We start from the raw sequence: 27,578 nt of genomic DNA, 5'->3' as shown, positions 1-27,578 counted from the left end.
CTATCTTTAACAGCAGGCACTAAAACTGTAGGAGATGGCATTCTTCTATAGGTCCTGCAAAAGAGGCTGAATTAATCACCTCTGCACTGTAGACATCTGCTGCCTGCATTCTGCCTCTGTAGACTGAATTTGACAATTTAATTTTAACAAAAAAGAACACTGCTACATAAATATAAAACGCTTAAAGCATTATTTGGACAACAGTGTTACTAAAGCATGAAGATGTAAACTAAAGCCTTTCGCTTCTTGTTTGAATTTGTTTTCCAGCAGTTTAAGAAAAAAGAAAGCTTTAAGTTCCCCGTTAGAACCCAAAGCTGTGGATAATTCCACATACCAAACATAGTATAAGCCAGTTGTGAACATGTCTTAATATCTCAGTTTAAAATTTGCAGAATGATTTGGTGTTGCCCAGTGCTTAGAAGTGACTGTTTTTGTGACAAGAGACAGATATCTCAGTCAATATGTCCTAAATTTACTTCAGTCAGTACTCTGGAGAGGCGTCTGTCTGATGACTTAGAACCCTGAATACTTTTCAAAACTAAGATCCAAAATGTGCCACCATGTTTAAGATTCTCTCCAAATATAGACTAGTGTTTCCCAGCCACACTCCCACCCCCATTGCCCCTGCCTTTTTATCTGTGGCAAAGATTCTGATTTAGTAGGTCTGAAGCGGTGCCTAAACATCTATTTTTCACGGTGTGCCTCAGGAGTTTTGATATACTCCTAATTTTGGGAACCGCTGGGGTAAGAGTTTTTGATATTGGGGTAAATCAAAACTAAATCTGAACCAAATCAAGTAGCAGGCAGGGAAAGCCAAAGACTTGGACAGTAGTCCTTCTTGTCTCTGAACTCTCCTTTGCTCTTCTCCTATGGCATTATGTAAGCAAGGTAGGAGGGTGAATCAGATCCACACACCCTAGCTGGGAGTGAGAGACGAACTGTTTCACTTTTTTCAACAGATAATTTCACTTTCCCTGAAGGCTTGAAACTTTGAAGAGTTAAGCCTCAGTAATAAAATGCTCACAAAGATTAATTATACACTTGTAAAAGTTATAGCATTTATAATTATAAATATAAATAAGGGTTAAAAAATATGATAGGTTTTAAAACACTTTAATGGATCATTTAATTTACATACACAGGTTCTGGTTCCCGCCCAACTGGGGGAATATCTAATAGCAAATGTATAAATACATGAATTATGATTCTCTTTGCATACCTTCCTCAAAGCTAAATGCTGAGAGGTTTGTCTTTGATTATAGACAGCTGTTAACAAGTAGAAATAAATTTTGCAAATCTACATTTTATACAGGGCTTGGGCAATACTTTAATGCATGTAATCAAGACATGTTAGCGTTTAAGTGTTTAAACTTTGGAATTAAAGTTTAATAAATAGGACTCCCCTGGTGGCGCAGTGGTTGGGAATCTGCCTGCCAGTGCAGGGGACATGGATTTGATCCCTGGTCCGGGAGGATCCCACATGCCACGGAGCAACTGGGCCCGTGCGCCACAGCTGCTGAGCCTGTGCGAGCCACAGTTACTAAAGCCCGTGCGCCTGGAGCCTGTGCTCCGCAACGAGAGAGGCCGCTGCAGTGGGAGGCCCGCACACCACGGCGAGGAGTAGCTCCCGCTCGCCTCAACTAGAGAAAGCCCGCACACAGCAACGAAGACCCAACACAGCCAAAAATAAATTAAAAAAAAAATGTTTAATAAATAATAAAAAAAAAAAAATTTTTAAAAAAAAAATTTTTCTTTTGGCGGGGGGGGGGGGGTTGTTGTTGTGGACATTAATTTCCTGGTCTATAATGTACAGTGTACATGTCTTTATTCCTAAAATGTTGAGTTGTGTTTAGAGTAAATTTATGTTTTATTTTTCAACTGATTACTTAATTTTTTATTCCTACATTATAGAAGTTTAAGGTTGAGGAAGTGGAGGCCTGTCTTTGTGCAGTTGTGTGTCTGTGTCTGTGAGTCTGTGTCTGTCTTTCTCTAGAATCAAAGGGATGAGCTAGATTAGGGGTTACAGATGTAACCCCAGTAGTTAGTTAACTCTTCACGACGTTGTGTGTCCTTAAATTTTCCTGTAAAAGAGAAACACGCTAACAGATCTCAGTATCCTTCCTTAAATTTATCTTTGATTTACGGTTGACAACTGCTGCCTTGATACCTTCAGGGTTAAACTTGAGCTCCAAGGTTCTGGGATATATTCTTCAGCAGGGGAGAGAAATGGGAGACCGGATTTGGCATTGTGGCTGTGGACAAGTCATAACCACTCTGAACCTGTTTCTCCTTCTGTAGAAAGGGGATCATAGCTATACTCACCTCCAGGGGACATTGTGAGAAGAAAATGAGATAATGCATGTGGGGATACTTTAGCAGTGGTTCCTTTCTGTTAGGGTTCCTTTTCTTGTTAGGGATGGAATGTATTTATGCCTTTCTCTCTCCCTCTTTTCCCCCGTTCCTCCCAGTACTTGATTGCCTGATAATGGCAAACACCGGCTAGGTGTTAGGAGGCAGTGGTGAACAGGGCAGATATAATCCTTGCTCTCTGGTAGCTTAAATAACTCCCTACTTGCCTACTCCCTACTTGGAACAGCTTTCTCTGCCTTCTGGAAGAGCCAGTCTCTCCTGCTCTTCCTAATAGGCTACTCGTTCCCGTTGTTATCCTTCCTCATTCTCTTGCCCAGCCTTTAAGTATTGGCCTTCCTTAGGGTTCCATCTTAGACGCTCTCTTTACCCTGTATTGCGTCCCATAGTATATCCAGCTCCCTACTTGAAATCCTGTCCCCTCTTCTTGACCATCTATCTCAGAGGTACTTGAAATTCACCATGTCTAAAACTGAACTCATGGACTTTCCTGGCGGTGCAGTGGTTAAGACTCCACATTTCCACTGTAGGGGGTGTGGGTTCAATCCCTGTTCAGGGAACTAATATCCTGCATTCTGCGCCGTGCGGCCAAAAATTTTTTAAAAATAATAATAATAAAAATAAAATTGAGCTTATGATCTAAACACTGCCCCTCCCTCCCCCAAAACTGATCCTGCTCTGGTGGTCTGTGTGTCAGTGAGTTGTCCAGTATTTCGTCCAGTTGTTTAATCCAGAAAACCATGTCTCTCTCAGCCCCCTGATCGCCCATATCTCATGTATCTACTTCTTCACCAAGTCCTTTTGCTTTTATATCCTAAATTTCTGTCAGGTTCTCCATTTCTGTTCTCACTGATGTTCTGTTCTCACTGAAGAGTATTCCATTCTTCCACTTCGGATAACCTTGTCGTGAATTCCCATTCATTACTTTTAGGGAGAAAAACTAAGCTCCTCACTTGTCGGGGCTCTCTGGCCTGGCAAGAGTTGTCCCTTCTCTTCTCCAGAGTTGCCTTGTATTGCTCTTCTTCCTTATCATCTACTTTTGAGTTGCATGGACATGGACTATCTTTTGTTTCATCCACGTACCATGTTCCTTTATGCCCGAGACCTCTGCCTAAGCTCTTAGTCTCACGTGCAGACCCAGTGCTTCCTTTTCCTGCCTTAATTTATCTTCTAATCTACTTAAGGCAGATCTCAGCTCAAATTCCATTTCCTCAAGGTATGCTTATTCTGCCAATTCAGGGCCGGGTCAGAGCTCTCTGATACGATCTCCTGGCACTTTGTCCTCTTCTATAAACAATTAGTTCATTTATTATTATATATTTGTATGTGTGATTATTACATTTGATATTTATTTCACATACTTAAAACAGTGTTTCTCATATAGTGGATTGCAACCCATTATACATTATGAAATCAGTTTTAAAAATTATGACAAGCCTTTTAAAAAAAATGAAATAGTATAGAAAATATCAGACCACTTACAATAAGGGTATTTTTTCATCATACCTTTGCTTCAGATTAATAAATAGGTGTGATCATATAAGTGTGCAGATACACAGGTGTATTGAGTATGATATAAATTACATTTCTTATTGTGGGTCTTAGTCAAAAAAGTTTGAAAGCCACTGAACTAGATGGTAAATTCTGTGAGGAGAGGAATTCTCTTTTGTACCCCAGTCCATCCCCAAGTCTAGCAGAGGGCACTCACTCAGTAAATATGTCGGCTGAATGAATGAAAGCACACTTTTTCAGGGAGGTTCACAGACCCATTGTCTTCCTCCTAGGGATTAATGGACCCTGGTTCTAAGCACATGTTAGTGATTATTTCCTCGGCCAGTTGAGTCTGCATTAGATCATTAAAAGAAAAGAAGTGTAGAACCACACCTACACATGTATTTTTTTAAGGGTTGATAAGGCAATGAAACACTATTGAGAAGAGATTTTAGATTTAGTTTTTGTATTACTTATGAATCTTAGGCCTTAAATACCATTTTATTTTATTTTATTAATAAATAATGAAACAATTTTCACCTGCCTAAATATCTGGGTAATTCTTGAGTTTCTGAGGTAGTCTACACACAGGGCTTGTTACATAGCTGTTCTCTTTTATGCGTACTTCAGCAATAAAATATTTACGCAGTTTTGGCAAGGTGATACTACAACCTGGTTTAGTACAACAGCTGCACTGCCTGTTCCCATGTGGCTTGATTTCCCTTTTTAATCTTTGGTTTTCTGCAACTAAAGACTTACGTCAGCATGTAGTTTATACAGCAGCAGATAATGGTGAAAGCTTCTTGAATTAACATTGTAAAGAGAAATACGCTGCTGAGTTTCCTTTGTTTCATATTTTTCTGATGTCTCTGAAAAGCATTTTACTAACGTGTCCTACACAGTAGAGCTTTTATAAACATCACATATTTACAATGAGACATTCTTGTGAATTTTTTTTTTCTTTAGGGAACCTGTAAACTCATCTCCAAAGGTATAGTCTCTGATCTTAAAAAAGGGAAACATCTCAGCTCTAAAGTCATCGCCGTTTGGCTTAGCACAAATCAGCAAAGTTCTGGCAATAAAAGAATAATTTTTACATTTACTTTCGGTCATACATTTGTATGTATATTGAAATTGAGATTGGATTAAAAAGTGTTTAGGCAAAAAAATACAGAATCTTATTTCTTTTCAAGTTTATTTTCAGAGCCCTTTTAGCCCAGAGTTTTTCCTAGCATATGTGTTATTTTTTTCTTTCTATTTCTAGGTGCTCCTGATCCAACAGCAGGTGCTAGTATAGATGATGAAAACTGCTGGCACTTAGATGAAGAGCAGGTTCAAGAACAGGTTAAACTGTTCCTTTCCCAGGGCGGGTACCACGGATCAGGGAAGCAGCTTAATTTGCTCTTTGCAAAGGTATGACTTTTTATTTTTAAAGAAATATTCTAAATATATATACATTTATAGAAAGTATATATGATCATGTTTACAATAGGATAAAGGCTTCTTTTTAAATTCTTATTTATTTTTTTAAGAACTGGGAATTCCCTGGCGTTCCAGTGGTTAGAACTTGGTGCTTTCATTGCCAGGGCCCAGGTTCAATCCTTGGTTGGGGAACTAAGATCCCGCAAGCCATGTGGCATGGCCGGGGTGGGGTGGGGGGAAGAATAGACTAAGTTATTATCAACCATTAGAGACTTCTGTGTCGTAATGCAAGCATTAATTTACTTAGGTGTCTTTAGACAAGATATGGGCCATTTTTGTCTTTCTCAGCTCTTATTAATAAAATGGTGGCAATTTATACAATTTTGAAAAACTGTTCAGTACTAAAAATAAAATAGCTTAATGTTATTTGAAATGCCATCTTTTCAAGTTTTTTCTTCTTCTAGTTAATTTTCCCAAGTAGAACATACCTTTGAATATAGTCCTTAAGATGTGCTTTATATAATTAGTTTAATGTCGATATCTTTAAATTAGTTTCAAGAGCATAAACTTTGGAGTCATACAAACCTGGGTTTAAATCTCAGTTCTAAATCTTATTGAGTGTATGTACCTTGGCAAGTTATTTAAGTCAGTTTCCTCATCTATAAAATTAGCTAATAGTAGCATATCCATTCAAGTTGTTGTGATTATGGTGTTAAATGATAATGGTGTCTAACAGTAGTTGGCCCTTGGTAAATGTTAATTTTCATCACCAAAATTTGATAGCCTAAGAAACAAAGTTATCTTCATTATAAGTTCATTGTGAACAGAAGCTGTGTCTTGCTTTACACAGAACTCTTAGTACCATAAACACATGTCTAAATACTGGATAAAATGCTTTTTAAATAATGTTAAAGCAATGTCTTTTCATTGGGGGTGCAGCCATCTTTATAGATAACGTATTCAAATTGGTTTTAAGGGAACAGATAACTGTGTTCATTGATATTTCTGTTAAACAACTTCTCTAATATTTATAATACTTAAAAGCTTTTGTAGTTCAGAAGAATTAGAGTAAACTCTGTTACCGCTTATAGCCAAAAATTAGTGTATTCTGATTAATGAAAACCCTTTAAATGAAGATTTATCCCGGACCTTCCCTGGTGGTTCAGTGGTTAAAACTCCATGCTCCCAGCGCAGGGGGCATGGGCTCAATCCCTGGTCAGGGAACTAAAATCCAGCATGCACGTGGTGCAGCCTTAAAAAAAAAAAAAGATTTATTCCATATACCATACTTAGATTGCCAATTTTTCAAGAATTTAGATTACAGTAAAAATACATTTAACTCTAAAATTATTTCACATGATTTAATCATTCTTTGGTAATTCATAGGCACTTCGGACTCTTGTAATACTTCACAGTCAACAGTCTGAAAATTAATTACCATTAGGCTGTAATTAATGTATATGTATTTGAGTGTTGGTTAATAGTTCTGGTTTGTATGCTTAATAGTAAAGCATTTATTTTCATTGCTATTGCTAACTGAGTAGTAGGGTAGAAATTTATTAGGAAAATAAATACTAAATTAAATCCATGATATATAGAGGTAATATTAAAGTTTTGGTATATTTAGACACACAGGAAGTATTTCATAGATTCTCTTATCAGCAGAGAGTACACTGTGGCCTAGTGGAAGCAATGTGAAAGAGGTATTAGACTGGCCTGCAGTTGCTATTTTTATCCTTCTATATGATGTACACATTGTATATGCCATATGAAGTAAGAGCAATATCTAATTTTGGAAATGGCATAACTTCCAGAGTTAAGGCAGATCCGGGTTCTGATTCCAGTTGTTCCTCTTGTCCTTTGGACAAGTTACTTAACTTCTGAGGGATGGCTTTATAATTTGTAAAATGGGGATTATAATCTGGCCTACTTTATATGGTTGTTGTGAAGATTAAAAGGTAAGTATGAATGTAAAACTCTTCAGCAAGATGTCCGATAAATGGCAACTCCATTTCTTTCTCCTTTTTAGTACTTCTTAAGATTACTCAAAAAACCCTTCTGGAAGCATACCCTTGTGATTCAGTGCAGAAGTACATTTGAGTTCTCTACAAGGCTCAAATTCTGAAGCCTGGTTTGGGGGGAGGGTTCCATTACTTGTCAGGGTACAGGACTGAGGCAGAACCTATTGATCTCGAGGTTTAGGCTGCTTTATTGAAGATCTGCTGTTTCCTCCTTCATGTGGCTTTCACATAGAAAGAATTTTGAATAAAAGGACTCCCCTCTCCTTATCTACTACTTATGACCTTGCTCCACTAATTTTCTACACAGAGAACTGATGTTCAGCTGGGATTCCTATTCATTGAACACATAGCGGTATACACTTTAAGAATGGATGGATTCATTTAGGATTTCCTGTAGAGCAACTTAGCCTTGTGTTTCTTTTCTTGTTTTCTTGTTTATTTGGGAAATGTAACAGAAGAATAATGGACAGAGCTCGAGGTTCCAGCAGAGAAGCCAAGTTAACTTACTAGGTCAGTGGTTATGATTCTGCTTCAAGGATTGCTCATTTGGAGCAAGAGAGTTCTGAACCTACAGCCCTTTACATTTCCTCTTACCATTGCAAAAACAGTCCCATCTGAGTGAATAGAAGTATGCTGTTGCTCTTTACATGGAAATCCTCGGTGAGAAAGAATCTAGTGAAATTACTAATTTACCTCAAAAACTGAAGCACTCGTAGGACTTGTACTTGAATGTACTAAAAACCACTGAAAGAGGTTTAAATTGTACAGTTTAAATTGGTGAATTGTACGTACGTGAATTATGTCTCAATAAAGCTTTTTTAAAAAAATGGAAGGACAGATGCTATTATTATAAACACTATCAGATCAATTTAGAAGATCTCTAAAGAGTTCTCAGTACAGTGCTTTAGACTCTACTACTCTGGTGGTTAAGTGCGATCAGTTAGGGAGTAAGGAAGGTGCCCAATGATTTGTCTTGTTTATTTTGGTATTATTTTTCTGTAGGCTGACAAAAACATTTGGGGGGAAAATTGGGAAGTTACGCAAATTTCTTTTCCTCGTGTGGATTCTAAAACATAATTTTAAAAAATTAATGGTCAGTTCTCTGATTAAATAGCCATTTAGGACAGAGGCTCATTTTTTTTGTTGTTTTTTTCTTTTTTTTAAGGTTTTTTTTTTTGATGTGGACCTTTTTTTTTTTTTTTAAGTCTTTATTGAATTTGTTACATTACTGCTTCTGTTTTATATTTTGTTTTTTTGGCCGCGAGGCATGTGGGACCTTAGCTCCCTGACCAGGGATTGAACCCTCACCCCCTGCATTGGAAGGTGAAGTCTTAACCACTGGGCCGCCACGGGAGTCCCTCAGAGGCTCGTTTTTAACAACTTTTGTTTGCTTAAGAAGGATGGTGTGAAGACTTGACCACCACCACCACTCCACCCTCCCTCCCCAGAGAAATAAAGTAGTCTGTCTCTGTATTGCTGTTCATTTTTTAACATTTTTCTGAAGGTCTGTTTTTTCCCCACTAGGTGCGGGAGATGTTGAAGATGAGGGACTCAAACGGGGCCCGAATGTTGACTTTGATAACAGAGCAGTTCATGGCCGACCCTCGTCTGTCACTTTGGAGGCAACAAGGCACTGCAATGACTGACAAATACAGGCAGCTCTGGGATGAGCTGGGTAAGTGTAAATTTCCTGATGGATTGCCACTGGGTTGTGTGTGGACAAAGACCATGGTCAGAGTCCTGCAGAAGAGAGAGCTACTTTTATATGAACTTGTTGCCATTATACACTGGTTAGAAGAATAGGAAGAATGAGGCATTTGCAGGAACCAATCTTGGCAGTGTTTTGGGGGAATTGTCTGATGTTGAGGAAAGCAAGCACGGGATCTGCTTTTAAACATTTGAAAAAAAAAAGCTATATGTCAAAACAGGTATTTGGTATAATAGAACTGATTACTTATTTCTAGACTGATACTGTAATCAGTTCAACTAAAATTTGGCTGTCTTCCCCTTTTGCCCACATTAAAAGTATCAAAAGTAGCTTGAATATTCATTTTATTTTTTTTTGTTCTTATTGACTTAGATGGACTGTTGATTGTCAGAATGGAAAAGACACTGCAAACTCTAATTTGTATTGCTTCCCAAATCCGTGGTGGTAAAGATATAAATATAGCAGGTGGTTGAAAAAATGAGAAATCTACTACTCATGTTTACTGGGAAGTTTGCGGGGGATGACTCTTGTTACTCTGTGCTCATTGCTAGGGAAATTAATAATGTATTTGTTATCTTGTCTATTAAGAAATCTATATGTGACAAATGGAATTTTGGGCAAATATTTTGTCAATGCCTATATTAGTTTTACGTTATGCATATATTTATTAGAAGATCCTAGTTTCAGTGTAATTGAATAGTAGAAGTCTTCATACCTTCACCTTCTGTCTTCCTCTTGGCTAATGATGGACCACATCATGCTATTGATCCCATGTCTAGACCAAGAGAGGCTGATGTCTGTGAAGATACTACATGATAATAATGCTTGGAAGGGACCTTTGAGATGAACTGTTTACAGATAAGGAAACTGAAGTCTGAGGAGGTTAGAAGACTTCCACAAAATGACATAGTGTGACCTAGGGTTGTACAGCAGGTTGGTAGAGAATTGGACACCAAAATTTCCTTTTTCCCATTAATAGGATGTATGTTCAGGAACTGAGCTATGGATGACAACTCTTGTTTGTTTTGTTGTTTGTTTTTTAACGTGTGTCTGCTATTTGCCAGCTGTTAGATATTTGTTGACCTTTTCCCCTAATATTTTTATTAAGTATCTTGTAATAATCTTAGTACTTCCCTTGGGTCACCTGAAGTAATGCTTAGTGGCCATCCCCTCAATCAAAATTTAAATCAATCTGTAACTACAGTGGATCCTTGCAATGTATTGGAAGGAAATGTTTGGGGGCCCAGTGTGGTGGTTGGAGAACACAAGTGTAATGCATGGTTTAAACAAAAATTTTTATAGAATACTGAGTGATTTACAAGTAAAGACTCCTCAGTCTTGTAACTCTGTAGTAACGGTTGAATTGACTAGTTGGTTTATGGCAGTAAAAAGGATTAGCATTTAAAAAAAAACTATTATTGGATTCATATTAAATGAATAAAATTTAAAGAGCTTTGGTACTTAAAGAAGCTTAGAATTAACAAATAACTAATTAGAAAGAAAATACCAACTAAATTTTTTGGTTACCAAAAAAAAATGTACAAGTGATATAGTTAAATAAAATTTTCAGGGTTTGCATTTAATCCATTAGTCATATTTCACTTCTGCAAGTTGGCTTTGAAAATTATGTACCTCAGCCCTCAATCAAAAGGATTAATTCTCATTAGGTGGAAGTTTCTACTAGCTAATGCTAGTTATACCCTCTGATGGACTACTTTTCTAGTTATGGACCAGGCTTTAAACAAGTTCTTTGATTTCAGTCCAGGATGAAGAATACATATTCTTGCCCTATATTTTCTTTTTTCACAAATCACCATCCCTCCCCCGAACCCAATCATCACTAGACTGCTATAAATTCTCCTACATACTGTGATGGTGAGCAGAGGTCACTTGCCATTTTAATGAATTCTAAGTTCTGTGAAGAATATCATGTAGGAGTAACAATAGTTATCACATCTTAATATTCATTCACCAAAAAAGTTAACTAAAAGTTGCTTCTGGACTTCAAAAGGAAAGAATTTTGCTTCTTAAGAAAATGGGGGAATTTGACTTTGTGCCCCTGCACAGGGCTCACATTGCTTCAAGGCTCTGCTGTGGAATTAAATGCTGAGCACTGCCAGATGCCAGACATTGAGAAGAGGCTGAGTTTTGTCGGCAAATGGGATCTGCAAGTTAATTGGTGTTTTCTGCAGGCTTCTGGCTGTGAAATGAAATTGGAAGCCCTTTAGCCACATGGATAATACAGGACCTGAATACAAATGTCACATGTCACCATCAGGACCCACTGTGAGACAATAGTGTTCCCACTCCAACACTGCACCATTACAGATCATTTAAATATGGGGATTACATTTAAACTAAAAGCCCCATTTGCCTTTTACTGCAATTTAAATGTCCTCTTAGCAAAAGCTAAGTGACAAATTAAATGAAAAAAGTGCCCACATTTTTAAAGCTGTAATGCAAAACAACCTTTTATTGCTTCTCATGTGCCACGAATGAATCATTATACTTGTCAACCCTAAACCAAGCCATAATTGGAGCAGCTACTGTTATCAAAGTAGGGCCGCTCTGTGACAGCTTAATAAAGCTGAAACTGTTAAATTAAATCTCAGATGCTTAACTCCTTAGCACCGGTAGATTCGATAGGTCCATTTCTGGCAATGGCCAGTACCCCAGGAGAAAAAAAATTCCTGGCATGAAAGCCTTAATCTGATGAAAGCGTACTAGTAAGAGTATCTTAGCCAAGTAACTGCTTCTTGGCAGAGAGATTTAGAGGCATCAGATTGTCAGCCAGATTACAAAATTGTATTTTTTCATAAGATCAGATATCCCCCTCCCCAAGATTTACAACTTTTTGAGTATATGTGATTTATTAAAATTTAAGTACCGATGTTTCAAAATTAGTTTTAAAAATAACATATATTCATTTAACTCTTTCTTTCAAATAAAGATACGCATACTTATTTGAGATAGCAAAAGGCCCAGTTTCTTTGCCCCATCCTCTAGCTAACAAAGGAATGATTATGCTCAGTTCTTTCCTAAAATAAATGCCTATGATATTCATTTGGTCTGAGTTAATTTTTCTGATTTACTCCCTGATTTTCATAATGTAGTGTGAAATAGATACAGATGCATACTATTAAGATCCTGTTTAGTGCATCTCATTTACAGATACATTTATCTTGCATGTGAATCAGTTTTTCATATATTAATTTTACTTTCTTTACATAATATTCATTTTCCCAAACATATGGCAGTCTTCTGAAGATGAGTGTTGTTGTATCATGATCAGCTATAAGAACATGTATATATTAAAATCTTAAGACAGCCCATTGCAACAGTAGAGGCTGCATATTTGGTAGTGGCTACACATATTTGGTAGAGCTATAGAATACATACCTTTTCAGTTGTGTTCTTTACTCCATGCAGATTTTCTGGAATACGGATCACAGAAATAACCCTTGGATCTCAAGAGTTATTTCAAGCCCAGTGCAGATTGGTGAGCACACCTACTGTTAGCCCTAATGGCTGTCTCTTCAGCACACTTAATTACCGTGGGGGTCTTTAGGGATGAGGAGATATATTGTAACCTCTCATCTGTGTTGATGGTTCTCTTTCCTTAAATGTCTTCCAAGACTGTAATTTTATTTTGCTTCATAAAACTGTAGGTTGTGGCTTCCAGTCTATTAAAACCTAATTAAAATGGATGTCATTAGAGGAAACAGTTAAATAAGATTTAATTACAGTTTTAGCACAGGGAAAAGTTCTTAAATTTTCATAATATGTATTGCATAATATGTTCCCCCCCCCGCCCCAAATTTTAAATACTTTCTCTCTGAGTCAGGTGTTTTGCTCTCTAGCATGTAACCTTGTTTCTTTGGGAGAGGCTGGGCTTCCATTGCAAGAGCCTTACTGCTCTGAGGTGTGCTCACTCAGTTCATAAGAACAAGGTGGTATCTCTGAGTTCTTTTCAAAGCTTTTGATACAGGTACCTCACTGTGTGTGGGCAGAAATAGCCATAGTTAGATGTTTCTTTCTAGTTTGCATTTCCTTATTGGGCAATAGATATAATGTTCCTTGGTAGGGTGCTGGATAGATAGAGTGAGTATAAAGATTCAGGGGACTTGGAATCAGGATAAATCTACATTCAGCAATAGAGAACTTAGCCCACCCACTGGGACCACAGATATTGCAAAGTACTAAAAATTACCTACTCCGTGGACCTGGAACCCTGTCCCAGCTATCATTGCAGATACAAGTATTGGCCTCTTTTGCACCCACCCACATTATTCTTGAATAAGGAAGAAAACATATGCTTAAGTCACACATTCAAAATGGTACTGTAAGTAACAGGAGGGCCTTTGTGCACAGCCAGAACTAAGATTCTAGAGGCTCTGCTCTGGAGGTAACTGTGGAGAAATTTCTGGGATATGCCATCTTACGTCTCCAAAAGCAAAAGGCTTAGTAATTCCCCCCACTGTTTGGAGCCCCTTACTTAGTTTCTATGGTAAGTTCAAACTCAGGCTTTCCACATTTTGAAGTTGATGGTGGCTAGTGAATAGGCTAAGGAGTGACTGCTTCTCATTGAGAACTGGAAAGCATTCCAGTGTAGTTTGCCATATAAGTTGATACGTCTTTGCTAGTGCAATGGAGAAAACAGCAATTCCCAGAGCCCCCTTGCAGCAAAGAGATGTCAGTACAGACTTGGAAACTTCCATGTAGCTGTAAGTGTAGTATGTAATCCTAATGAACCACATATCAGGGATTGCTTGTCACCTACCAGTTTGTCTTCCCTGGGTGCAAGGAGAATATAGCTTAACCACTTACACCATTTCTGTGCCTTCCTGTTAACACTTCTTTCCAGAAGTCTTGTTGTGGTTTCCTGATCAGTATGTATTAAGCACTTGCTATGTCAAGGAGAATAGATGTATTAAATATTTGATTTTACCGTTGACGATGGTACCGGGAGTATGGAGGGAGTAGAGATACAATCATCAGGAGAAAGGAGAAATTGGAACAGGCTGGAGTGAACTGCAGAGCGCTTTGATAGAGTAATTTATTCACATATTAGTGAATAAGTAGACTGAACTTAACATGGTTTTACAGGAATGTTCATGGAGGTGAGTTGTAGGGAAGAAGTAGTGAGAATACTACAGAAAGAAGGAATAACATGAATGAAGACAGGGAGAACTCAGTGGGGGAAGGTGAAAAGGTTCAAACTCATTATCCAAAATGTTGTCTTTAAGATTTTCAGTCCAACCTTGTTATTCTTCGTTGTTACTTAACTTCAGGGGGAGGAGGAGGAGGAGAGAGAGTAGACATTACAGGATCTAGATTTTTGCTTTGTTTTATTTTCCATTTTGGTCCAGCTACTAAACATAACGCAGATGCCAACAATTATTTATCAGGCACTATGCTAAGCACTTAATGCATGCATTATTTTATTTAATTCTTAAAACAACCCTGTGAGATAGGTAGTTATTAGCCCTAGTTTTATAGCCAAGAAAACTGAGGTACAAGGAGACCAGATAACTTGCCTAAGGTCACAGCAGCAGAGCAGGAATTTGATCCTACGTGTCAGTGACTTCAGAGACTTAACCACTAAACTAGATACCATCCTCAGCTTATTTTAAAAGACTGATATGCCTCTCTTCCTGGCAGTCTGTCTCCTCAGAGGAGAGCAGGGACAAAGTCAAGCTCACCTAGATGGCAGTAAATCCTGCAAAAGCTGCCTGTCCTGCCATGGGTCCACCCGCCTCATGGTCCCACAGTCCTGACTGCAGTTGTCAGCAGAGCTTACCTAGTCTAGTTGCCCATCTGTGTTCACAGGGGCTCTCTAACTTCAGACTCTGAAAAAACACACTCATGTAGAGTAGCCAAATATATGCTATTGATTGAGAACTGTATTATGTAATAAGTGTATCATAATATACAGATACTACATACTGTAGATGGGGTACATTGAAGTTTTGGTCTCATTTTCCAGTCCCTTCTGTTATGGAGCCAGTGAAAACCCTTAGGTCACTGTCTTTGTCCTGGCCTGTGTTTACCTCCTGTGGTCTGTAGGCTCTGCAGAGCCCCTCCTGCACATGGGCTAGGCCATCCTGCTCTGGGATGGGGTTGTATGCTCCTGTCTCAGCCTCTGTTTTTCCCCTCATTATTTGGAGCTCCCTCTAAATACAGAGGCTTTGTCGATTGTACTGCTCAGGAGGCTTTGCTTCCCTCCAGCACTGTTCTCAGAATGTCTATCTGCTGCTGAGTCCTCATTACTGGGGCCTGGTTTCTTTCTCTGTTGTGTGGTCCTACTGCTGTTTGTCTCTTAAAACTGAGACCTCTGTGTTCTTGGGTCAGAGGGCTCTGGGTTCTGTTCTGCTGTGGGGATGGGAAGAGGGGTTTATTCTCTGCTGCTTTAAGTCGGCAGAGTAATTTCTAGTTTGGGTCAGAAGTTAACCAAAAGAGAGAATGCATATTTCTATATGGTGGGCAAATCTACGATAACTACTTCCTGTGTAATACTATCAACCATCCTTCTCTTTGAGTGCAGCTGCTAGGCCTTACTTATCCATTCAATACCCTGTATGGGAAATAGTGAAAATAAAGAGAAAAGTTAAAAAATACATATTAATAGAAAATAGGAGATTCTCGGGATTAAAAGCGATGTTTACAGATGATTTGATCCTGTTTAGCCAATTGGAGACTCTTAATGATATTCATTGTCTAAATTATTTAGGTGTACAATTGAATAATTTTAACAACACTTGGGGATCACCCTTTTGTGTGTTTTCATAAAACTCTTCTAAATATAGACCACGGAGATTTGACTAGGAGTTAAGATGTAATACACTTTAGTGTTCTATATTATACATGTAGTGGGCTGGTAGCATTGTTTGTACCAAGAATAAATTCCAGTTACTTTCTTTTATGCTGTCTTTCTATTTATAACATGAGTCCATCGGTGGTAGATTTTGTTCTCACATTCGTGGCTAATAGGAAATGTCAGAGCATTGGTATAATGTGTTCTTTTCTTCCTCACAACAATTTCAGAAAATTTCTCTCCTTACTTTGCTCACTTCTTAAAAGCTAGTATTGCACGTGCCCTCAAGAAACTGCCACCAAAGGGAAATCTGGCTGGGGGAGTCTCCTTCCTAGAGTGTGGATCTCTAGAGTGTCCCATCGTGGTAGAGCATAGGAGGAGTGAGGGAGTGAAAACGGAGAAAGACAGACTGGGGATCATTTCCTTTCACCATTTCTTACCCTGAAGTGGCAGCATACAAAAATTAACGAGGTCTGAGAAGCCTCATTTTAAGCCATCTGCGATTCCCAGGGGCTTCACGGGGAATCAAGGATGCCAGGAGCTAGAATGAAAGAAGTGGAAGCCAAGGGAGGACTGCAGCAGCCACTTAGGCTGTTCTCTGCACGTGCTGGCACCTAGCAAGGTGCTTTGCTAATGTTGTCATGGTTCATTTAAGCTTAGGTGGGCTAATGAGGTCTGGGGAGAACCCAAGGAAAGGAATAATGGTTGTCACTCAGATAGGGAGTTCAGACCCTGCCTCGCAGAGCCCCCCTGGGGTGGGGCGGGAGGGAGAAGAGTGTGGTAGGAGGAGGCAGGGCCTTCTCCTGTCGGTAGAGCGCCTCCTGCCTCTTTACACACTAGGCTTTCCACTAAGATTTCTCTAGGGCAAAGGATTCTGAGATTTAAAATACGTGCTTGACAGTGACTATCTTCAGTAGGCTTTTAAACAGACACTCATCTTAAGGGTATACCTGAGAATGACTTTTTTATTTATGTAAATAACTTTCCCTTATATTTTAGGTGGAAGGCAGGCTGGCAAATGATTTGCAGTAGGTGAATCTTTGTGAGGCTGCTGTAAGCTTGTCTGATAACTTCGTAACATTGTTTTTAGTGCTCAAGTTCAAAATTCCAAATGGAAATAAGGATAGGACTCTATGTAAAGTACAGGTGCCATCTGACATTAAATTGCTTGAATGAGTTAGTAGATCTTAGACTGATGAGTTAGACTGATCTTAGGGCTATTTTCTCCGGCTCTGATCTAGAGATGAATTGCCAGGAGTAGTGGCAGTAGTGGTTATGCAAAATGTGGCTCACTGCCTCAATTCTGTGAGCAGCGATAACCTTTGAAATGGAAATCCAAATCTCTGTGATTTTGAGCTATGACCAGCCGCATCTTGTTGACCTCAGGTTGTGCTTCCCAGCCCCTTTTTGGGTAATTTAAGAATTTGCTTCAGCAAACCTGGAGGAGAGAGAATCATTCATAAATTAGGAATCAGACTTAAGCGATAAACAATCTTGAAATGGCTTAGATTGGAAGCCACAGTCTTCCTTTGTGGATGAGCAAGGGCTGAGGGGGTTCTATGGGAGGATCCTAAATAGGACACTTGGGTCAAATATAAGCTGGGAACGGGGAGAAAATTCTGTTAGGAGGAATGCTTTCAAAATGCTGCCAAGAGCACAAAAGTCTTAATTCACCTCTCCCCCACCCTGTCTGCTCCCAACACACACACAATTAAAGATGAGAATATATCCAGCAATGTATTCACCATACATATTGATCATACACAGAAAATGCTCTTTGCTAAACAATTAGGATCCTGTATAGACCAAGTAATCTGAGAGATTTTTTGTTTGTTTTGAAACCATTAAACTACTCTCTGTGGTTAATATTAATAGTCTTCTTGTCAGTTGCTGTCTTTATTGGGGCATTTAAACTAATTTCATGGCCATCCTTGTTCGTCCCTGTATTAGTGGCCATTTAATAATCTCACCCTACTTTTTTCCTTCTTGTCTACTAATAGAACATTGAAAGTGATTCATTTTTTAAAAGTTAGTTTTCCAGTAAAGGTGAGAAGAAAAATATGCCTGGCATAGAGTTGGTGCTCAGTAAATACTTGTGAATAAAAAGTGAATGAATAATTGAAGTGTAATGCTAGACACTTATTTGGAAGCATTAAGAAGTAAGCATTTTTGGTGTACTGAAAACAGTGATTGAAAGGCATTGATCTTCACTGTGTCATCAGTTTTCCTTTCCTACCCTTCTGGTTTTTCCTACCTTCCTGCCCATGTACCAGGTGAATCTTCACGGATGTCTGTGTACTGAGGAACACACGTGCGCACACACAGATACACACTGAAATATAAACACAGTTTAGGGTATGGAAGGGCAGTGATTCCCCCCTTGCCATCAGTGCTGCAGGTAATCTATTGCATTAATCAGCTAGCCAGTGGGAAATGCAAGGGAAGTGATTATACTATCATACACAATACAATCAGCATGAAGCACTTGTCAAGACCAATACATCAAAGTTTAATTCAGTAATAGAATGAATTAGAGCAAAATGAAACATTCTGTTCTTCAAGAAACTCAGTACCCATCACAGATTCTTTCTGAACTCTATAGAAAAGTCAGTGTATTAAGAAATTGTTTTTAATGAGTAAAATTGCAGTTCCAATATGACAGAATACTATAAACCCATTTCCTTGGGGTTGTTACACAACTATAGCTGAAGTGTTTACCTGTCATCAGTATTCTATAATCATAACCATTGGTAGATTCGATTATTTTTGGTAGGGCTCCTGATTATCTGTTGTCCTAAATTAGTTCTCCATGGTAAGTGAAAGGAAGGTTGTTGTACCAGTAGCTCAGGGAAGCACTTATCTGTAAATACGGTGGACAGTAGGGTGCCTTACCAGTACAGCAGGCAGATTAACAAGAACCTACTACTCATAGTGCCCTATGGTAGGCACCGCCATTGGAGAGCTTATAATCTAGTTAGAAAACAGAATATGTAAAAATTAAAAAGTAGCCCAAGTAAGACAACAGAAGAAGTGAGGTTATATAATGTAGGATGTGTTTCAGAAAATTTTGAGGATAGATCTAATATATTTCATACTGTAAGTCACAATTCTGTATCAATCTGTAATATATATTCAAAAGTAATTCTTTACCACACTTAACCAGGCATGTTTTTTCAAAGGGGCAAGTTGCAATAAGTTCTGTCTTAAACAGGATTGTTTCAGTGTTTAGAGCCTACAACTAGAATATAAAGAACAGGGTTCTTGGAGCCAGACGCTCTCTAAGTATGGATTCTGATCCTCATATTCACTAACTGTGTATCCCTGGACAAGTTCCTTATCTTAGATAGAACCCCAGTTTCCTTATCTGTAAAAAGGCATAATGAGGATTTTTGAGGCCTAAGAGAAGATAATTTAGATAATATACAACACTTTCTTTGTCATCCCGGAAGTCCTTTGTCTATGCTGGGAAAGTGGGCCCAATGGGAAGCTTGTAGGAGAGAGACACCCTGAGACCCTAAAGAGTATTTTCAGAACTAGATTTATATAGACTTGGAGTCACGACTGTTGGACGAATCATGGTGCTGTTTATGAAGACAGTTCAGTTAAGCAGCCAGTGCAGAGCACGTGGGAAATGTTCTTGTAGGCTACCACATTCCTTCTCCTCACTCTTGACTGCCCCTTTTGTATCTCAAACTAAGACCCCATTGGTCATTGTGCCTTTTTCTCTTCTTTCTACCTTTCCTGGCTTTCCTTTCCTCCCTCCCTCAAAAAGGAGAAGGGTGGTGAGTGGTGGAGGAGCTGGCTCTGGTCATTTCGTATAGAACCAGGTTCCTAATGAGGTCAGGGTGTTTTTGATGAGCTGTGTGCATGTTGACCCAGTAGCACTTGAGCTGTGCATGTTGACCCAGTACAGTAGCACTGACAAGTCAGATGGGATGGAAAGGCTGCATATGAATTAGATGAGGGCCACAGGTTTGCCTGAAAGGAACATTATCCAGGATACCAGTTAGCTGTTTTGGAATATCTGTGGTTTATTTTCTTTCTTGACCACAAAAAGATGGTTATTCTACTTCCATCTTTTCTCAGAGCCTGGGTAGATGATAACCAGTTGTATGCTGTTTTGCTGAGGGTTCAGCCCTGCTTGACCTAAGTAATCTCAAACACTCTCTCTTTACAGTGTCCCTGAGGCTTTATTTTGAAATTTCCCCAGAAATATTTTAGTGAATTAGGAACTAGCATACCAAATTTAAAGTAAAGAGAATGTTTTTACCAGTTAAACGTATTTTCCAAACATGGGTTACTAACATATTAAGACTGAATTGTACTGAGAACAATACTATAATTAGGGTCGCAATTTTTGTGTGGTCTGACCCAAGAAATTTTGTGACTACGGTTTTGCTAGCACAACTAATTCTGCCAGTGATCTTCTATTTGTGACTGCAATTAGGCATTTCATGGCCTCTAAATAAGTATAATTAGTTAATTGGATCATGCATGAAATTCTAGCCTCTTATATAATAGCCTCTAAGAACAAAAATAAATATTATGAATTGTTTTATAACTATGGAACCCTGGGAAATACCAAAAGTGATTGTTTTATACTTTGCCTACTACTATTTCATAAGAATAAACATGATATTAAAAAGTAGAAATTAAATTTTCCATGTGAAAGTCTTCATTTTCCACCTTTGAGACAGAGGGAAAAGGGAGTCACTGGCCTTTCTTCTTCTCACCTTTAGAGAAGGCGGTATTGGTTGCCCTGCCCCTTCGTCCCCCGCTTCCCACTGCCACTGCCCCTGCGCTGTCTCCAGTAGCATTATACACATCGTATCTTCTGGAAAATAGGGAGAAGAGTACATTTATAAAGAATTCCAAAGTGTCTTTTATAAAAAATGTCCAGCTTTTATATTAATTGCTGAATTGATTTGCATATTAACAAAAACTCATGGGGCTTCCCTGGTGGCGCAGTGGTTGAGAGTCCGCCTGCCGATGCAGGGAACACGAGTTCGTGCCCCGGTCCAGGAAGATCCCACATGCCACGGAGCGGCTGGGCCCGTGAGCCATGGCCGCTGAGCCTGCCCGTCCAGAGCCTGTGCTCCGCAACGGGAGAGGCCACAACAGTGAGAGGCCCGCGTACCGCAAAAAGAAAAAAAAAAAAAGAAAAAGCTCATGAAGTAGAAAGAACTTTAAAAACAAGTTATATTGATTGTGGGGAATAGCAAGAAGTAGAGAATGGCCAGCTGATTTATTCAGTCACAAATCATAATGCTCCACCCAGGAATACACCCAGCAGGCAAAGAGCACACTCAGTCACACACAAGTGCATTATCCCAGAAATGCTGATGTGACTCCAGTCTAAGAGGCCTCATATTAGTACATCATCATATTTTCAGAGAAAACAGATTTCTTCTGACTTGAATAATCAATCTTGAATTGTAAGTTGAGCTTTTGATTGTTTATCTGCAGTGAAATTACTTATTTGCTATGCCTGTCAGTTCTGAAAAATACAGAGTTTTCATTTGTTTCATTAGATCTTTTTAGATGGACCTGTGGTAGGTTTTGTTGGATATGTTTCTATTAATATATATGCAGCATGTTCTGAGTATATAAGAGTAGGTGGTTAAATAAAGTACAGGGTTTATAATAGCTGTACGTTTAGGGTACTTCATAATTTTTAACAATAATATACCATTTGTATTATACTGCTGAAATATGAGGGAGTGGATCAGTGATTCTGTCAAAAGACTAAAATCACTGATCTTAGAATTCATATATGCTGACTGCACATAGGAAGCCTCACTTACAGAGGTACTTTTTGCCCACGTATCTAGGCAGAAGGCTAAACACCATAGTGTTTAAGAGTGTTAGTTTGAGGGGGGGATCATGGGCCTTGGTAACAAATCTTGGCTGCCGTCTTTAATAGCAGCACAACGTTTCTACATGTCTCTGAACCTCAGTTTCCTTATTTGTAAAGTGAGTCTTTCTTTGAGGGTGAAATGTGATAACGTATGTAAAGTACTTCACATAGGGTTAGTGTGAAGTATATTCAATGAATGGCAGAAAGTGGATAAGTAAGTATGCCGTTCACTTTCAGAAATATGTTAGCTGAACTAGATGGAGTGATCTTTGTACCCTAAAGACAGACATTTTAAAACTTTAAATGTAGACTCTATTTAGAAATCTAACATGGGTAACATGATATTGTTAGGGTTTTCCTTGAAGGGATAGAAATTAACATACAAATCAGCACTTAATACTGTGTGTTGGCATACCTTTTATGCTGTTAAGTTTTCATAATGGCTTTTTTGTTTTTTGCTTGACTTGCAGCTCTTTTCATATGTTGAGTGGTTTGTTTGGATTTGATAATTTTAAGTAACAACATTCTAATACCCATTGGTAAATACCTTCGTTTTCCATTTTGTAATCTAGCTGAGTTACATTATTTCCCGGTAATAGTGATAGATTACAGTGGCCACAGATCCTTCGCTACTCTTTCACTGAGATGTGGGGTCTGTGTTCTCTCATTTTTGTAGATGTTTGACCAACAAAATATGACAGTAGATGTTTCGGCCAGTTTCTGGGCCCAAGCCTTAAAAGTGACTGGCAGTGTCTACTTCCTGTCTCTTAGAAGGTTCTATCCTAGGGCCCTGAGTTTTCATGTAAAAAGTCTGGCTATCCTGAGCCTTCAATGTTATGAGAAAGCTCACACTGTCCACGTAGAGAGGCTGTGTTAGGGCAGGGGAAAAGTAAGGAGGAGAGAATCTCTGACCTACAGAATTATGAGATACAATGATACATTGTTATATTAAGCCAGTAAGTTTAGGGTAGTTCTTTTACAGAGTTATAGATAACCAGAACAGTGGTTATACATCTGACAATACTTCATGCTCTTTCTAATGGTTACCTTCCAAGTCTCTAGCAATGTCGAATAGAATAATGTGTATAAATGAAGTTCTGTTATTTCAGTTAACTTTATCCCTTACGTTGGACTAAGATGTTTGTCAAAACTGAATCTGTATTACTAGGAAGTAGTGCAAAACGGTCCTAGAGTATTATTCTACATCGCCATTTTTAATAAAGGTACTTTTTCCTCACCTTCGTATTCTCCTTACACCAAATTTCACCTGGCTTGACTTGCAGGTTTTTCCCCTCCAAAAATAAGAATTTGGGTTCCAGTAAGTTTTAATTTTGAGTTCCTGTAGAAGACTGGAACCCTTGACACTAAGAAGGGACGGAGAGTGAATGGTAGACTAGAAGTTTTGGCCGAGATTCTGAGGTGGGAGGGGGAGGGGAAGGGAGGCTGAGGAGGGAAGGGTCTGAATGGGCTTCCGCACTGCTCTTTGTCCATGCTTTGGCATGAGGTTACCATGGGCAGAGGAAATGTTATATAAGCCTGTAGGGTTGGGGTTGAGTTTGAGAAATGCCTCCTCCATTCGAGTAGGTAAGGATACAATTACCCAAAGCATCTCAGACCTCTAAGTGACTGTGGGCCTTGGGTGGGGCCTGGGAGGCCTACTGGAAAATAAAACACATTTAAAAGCCTGTCTTTGAAACCACGGGAAAAGAAGACACTAAAAGATGTTTCTAGCTAAAAACATATAGCAGGTGGAAATTAATTGCACAAGAACCCATTATTACTAGCCTAAGTGTTTAATGTCTCTGATATATTTTTAATATGTTCTCTTAATTGTTTTATTTTATTAAATGTAGAAATATTTATAACGGTATTCAGAGAATCACAAGCTGAGTCCTTCAATCTTGTTTTCACCTTTCGAGTCTCAATTTCCTCAACATCCAAGTCTTCTACACCGGGGTTTGCTGGAGTGCACCTTTTGGTGCTGGGTGGAACTCTACAGTTTTCAGAACATTTCTGCACGTATTATCTTACTTAAGTGTAAACAGCCCTACAAGGTAGGTAGGAATTATTATCTCTATTGTTTAAGTCAGGGACTGCCACCACAGAGAGACTAAGTGGCCTTGCCCAAGGTCTTACAGCTGGTAATCCATATCTTGTCCTTTCCAGATCAGAGTTTGTGGATCAAATGTTTCTTCTAGTTGGAAATGTAAAACACCGGGCATGTGGGGCAAAATGGTGGTGATTTGTACATCGAAATGTTTGATGGACAAGACTGGCCTTCAGGACATTTAGAATTCATTAATTCTTGTTACCTACATTTCTTGGGAGTGTGGGTGCTTGTCCATTGGCAGTGTGACCGGTAGAATACAGAAGCGACTAAAAAGTCTTTTGTACATGGAATCTAAGAAATGCGAGAAAGAAATGCGTATAACAAAATAGCAATAGACTCAAAGAGAACAAATCAGCGGTTACCAGTGGGGAGAGTGAAGGGGGCTGGGAAAGATAGTAGTTTGTTTTTCTTAATCCAATACCTCTATGTAGAAAATAAAAAAACAAGGATCTATTGTACAACACAGGGAAATATAGACATTATTTTGTAATAACTTGTAGTGGAGCATAATCTATAAATATATTGAATCCATACGTTATAAAAAATAAATTAAAATATTTAAAAAATAAAAAGGCTTTTGTGATGATTTGTCTTCTGTCTCCGTGTGATTGTCCATGTTAATTTGCCTATTTGGGTCAGGTATAGGATGCAAACAGATTTTAAGACCACTGAGTGGATTGGAACCATTCACCTTGTGCAAAAAAAAAAAAAAAGGTTTTGTTTTCCTTCATCCCAGGAGAGTTGCCTTCCTTGTTTTGCTTTACTTTTACTTGTAGATTACAGCACATGTTTTTGCTGAAATCACTGAGTGCAGATTAGGTGGAGTAGTGGAAAGGGGAGTAAAAGCCTGCTGGGTGGTAGAGAAAAAGCTAGACTAGAGCTGAAATGTGCCATGGATAATTCAGAAACCAGATGATGCACACACTGGTGATTTGATAATTGCCTTTATATACTTTGAGGCATTGAAGCTAGGAAAGCAATTTAAAAGTATTGAATTTATTTTCATTGTACTTCATAGCAAATAATTAAGTGTCCTTTGTAAAAGAACCAGTAATACTTTCTAGATACCAGCTCATCTGCTAGGTGCTGGAAATGCTAAGTTTTCCCTGAGTGCTCTGTCCTATTTTTGGTTGAGTCCTTTTAAAAGGGTTTGTATTTCTGAGGGACAGCAGAATGAAGTGTTTAATCATCAAAGAGCTTTATTTTTAAAGCTACAAACGTTGCAGGAGTGTGTTGGAGGGGAAGGAGATAAATGCTCACAGTGGGACTCTGAATTAATAAAATTTGGAGGATGACTTTCTCAATTTGGTTAACTTGGTTATTAAGGCTAATTACAGCTTTTGTAGTGGTGACTGTTCAGGTAAAAGACCACATCTATTATAGCTCTGAACTTGAATCTAACATTAAGAACATCCTTTCAAGATGAAACCTCTCTTTAGGGAGGTGAGCAATAAAAAAACATTACTGGCTTAAATTAATAAAGGCTTGGCTTTAAAAAAAAATTTCTCATTCTGTAACGGAAATTTTCGAATTAGAGAAATGTAAGCGTGAAAATCTAGTTTTATAGCTTTATTTTTTCCTTGAATCATAGAAATCACTGTTTAAAGTTTGCAAGAATATTTAGGATCTTGTTTTTAAGATCTTGTAATCTGTTTGCATTTTAGTTTTCTCATCTTTAAAGTGGATGTATTATTTCTGATCATGGAGGATTATTGTAATGAGTTAATGAAAAGAATGTTTGTAAAGCCCTAAGTATAGTGCCTATAGCACATGATAGGCACCCAAGAAATGGTGACTGTTGGTGATAATAATGATTACTGAATTAAAGTTGTAATTGGTGTTCCTATATTTATTTCCTCAAAAGAACTTTTTTAAAGAGTAGAATTATATGGTTTTGTCAGTATTGTGCTGGCTTCTATAAGCTCTGAGTTTTCACCAAGTGAAAGTGAAGCTTACTGGATCATTATCACCTTGTCAGCTTCTTCATATGCAAGTCAGTCAGTCCTTCAGCATTGTATACATTGGTTAGTATTTTCCTAATTTTATCTTTGAGTTACTTCAAAAGAACTAGTGCTTAGTATAAATTTGGTTTTTAATTCTATTTTTTAAACTTTGTATTGTGCTATATCTTTAAAAAGAAAAAGAAATTGAATGTGAAAAACAATGGATTTGAGATACATATATATATGTTAGAATATATAATTTCTACACTTAAAAAAATTTTTATTGGCATATAGTTGCTTTATAATACTGTGTTAGTTAATACCATACAGCAGAGTGAATCAGCTATATGTATACATGTGTTTCCTCTTTCTTGGATTTCCTTCTCATTCAGGTGACATTGAGTAGAGTTCCCAGTGCTATACAGTAGGTTCTCATTAGTTATCTATTTTATACATAGTATCAGTAGTGTATATATGTCAATCCCCATCTCCCAATTCATCCCTCCACTTTCCCCCTTGGTGTCCATAGGTTTATTCTCTATGTCTGTGTCTCTATTTCTGCTTTGTAAGTAAGATTGTCTATACCAGTTTTTTCAGATTCCACATATATGTGTTAATACACAATATTTGTTTTTCTCTTTCTGACTTACTTCACTCTGTATGACCATCTCTAGGTCTATCCATGTCTCTATAAATGACCCAGCTCAGTTCCTTTTTATGGCTGAGTAATATTCCATTGTATATATGTACCACATCTTCTTTATCCATTCCTCTGTTGATGGGCATTTAGGTTGAAGTTAGTTCTATCTTAGCTTTTAGTTGACATGGTGATGCTTTTAAGCTGATTTCCAAAATAAATTATAGGTCACTCACGTGGACTGAAATACAGAATTCTGAATTATAAAATAGACACATAGAAAATAAATAAACTTATTTTGGAAAGACATTTACATATTATTTGTCCATATTAATTTACTTGGTTGCCCTTTTACACAAAACCTTGATACTACACTAACAACCTGATAATGAAATTTCTAGTCTCACAGCACATGTTTCAGAGCAACTTTTTGATTTTAGTTTTATCTGATAAAGTATTCAAGAGTAGTAAAATTATAAGACAAAAACATCTTGGAAGAAAAACATGAAAGATTCTTAATTCTGAAGGATTACCTGTTGAATATTATAATTTTATTTTTTAAAAAGATATTTTGATGATTTGGAAAATGACTTCAGTGTAGCCTTATAAATAGAAATGCCAATTTTTGATCCAATCTGTAGCATTCATTAGATCTAATTTAATTATTACTATGTAACTTATTTTGTGTTGTTATGTTGTCCATCAGTCCAAAATCTAAAGCCTGGTAAAGTTGTATCCCATTTTCCAATGGGATTCAGTAGGTAAGGCTGCCACTTACAGGTTCTTTAGACACCATTTTGATTTGTCTCTTGTTTTGTGACAGTATGTGGTCATGTTTCATTTGAAGCTGTTTTTCCTGGTTCTTGGCATGGGAAACGCATATGATTAATAGGATGGTGATTTGTGCGATGTCCATTGGCTTGTAGAGAAATCCTGCAGAGAGAGCACTCATACTTAGGTCTTTGGAATACCAGTAGATAAAATTGTTTGATCCAGATATTAATTAGCAATTTTAAAAAATTTACTTTGTTACATACAGTAAAATTCCTAACTATGGTGTAAAATACATACCATAAATACTTAACTATAAAAATACATATACCTGACATTTTTAGTTTACAATTTTGAGTTTAGACGAAGGCATAGAGTCATATGATCATTGAAGATATGGAATGGTTATATCGCCTCCAAAAATTCCCTCACAGTCC

At 37.9% G+C, this 27,578-nt stretch overlaps 1 protein-coding gene across 1 annotated transcript in view; it reads left to right on the top strand.

Moving 5' to 3' along the window:
• Positions 1 to 27,578, top strand: part of ZSWIM6 (zinc finger SWIM-type containing 6) — a 77,540-nt gene that overhangs the window by 14,575 nt on the left and 35,387 nt on the right. The window contains exons 2-3 of the mRNA XM_024765368.1: positions 5,123 to 5,271; positions 8,826 to 8,976. Of these exons, the coding sequence (XP_024621136.1) occupies positions 5,123 to 5,271; positions 8,826 to 8,976 (300 nt within the window). The remainder of the gene's footprint in view (positions 1 to 5,122; positions 5,272 to 8,825; positions 8,977 to 27,578) is intronic.

This window comes from Neophocaena asiaeorientalis, unplaced genomic scaffold (assembly GCF_003031525.2).
Source record: "Neophocaena asiaeorientalis asiaeorientalis breed wild unplaced genomic scaffold, Neophocaena_asiaeorientalis_V1.1 scaffold198, whole genome shotgun sequence".
NCBI classification, from domain to species: Eukaryota; Metazoa; Chordata; class Mammalia; order Artiodactyla; family Phocoenidae; genus Neophocaena; species Neophocaena asiaeorientalis.
The sequence above is the reverse complement of the archived record's forward strand: the minus strand, read 5'-3'. Positions and strand labels throughout refer to the sequence as shown.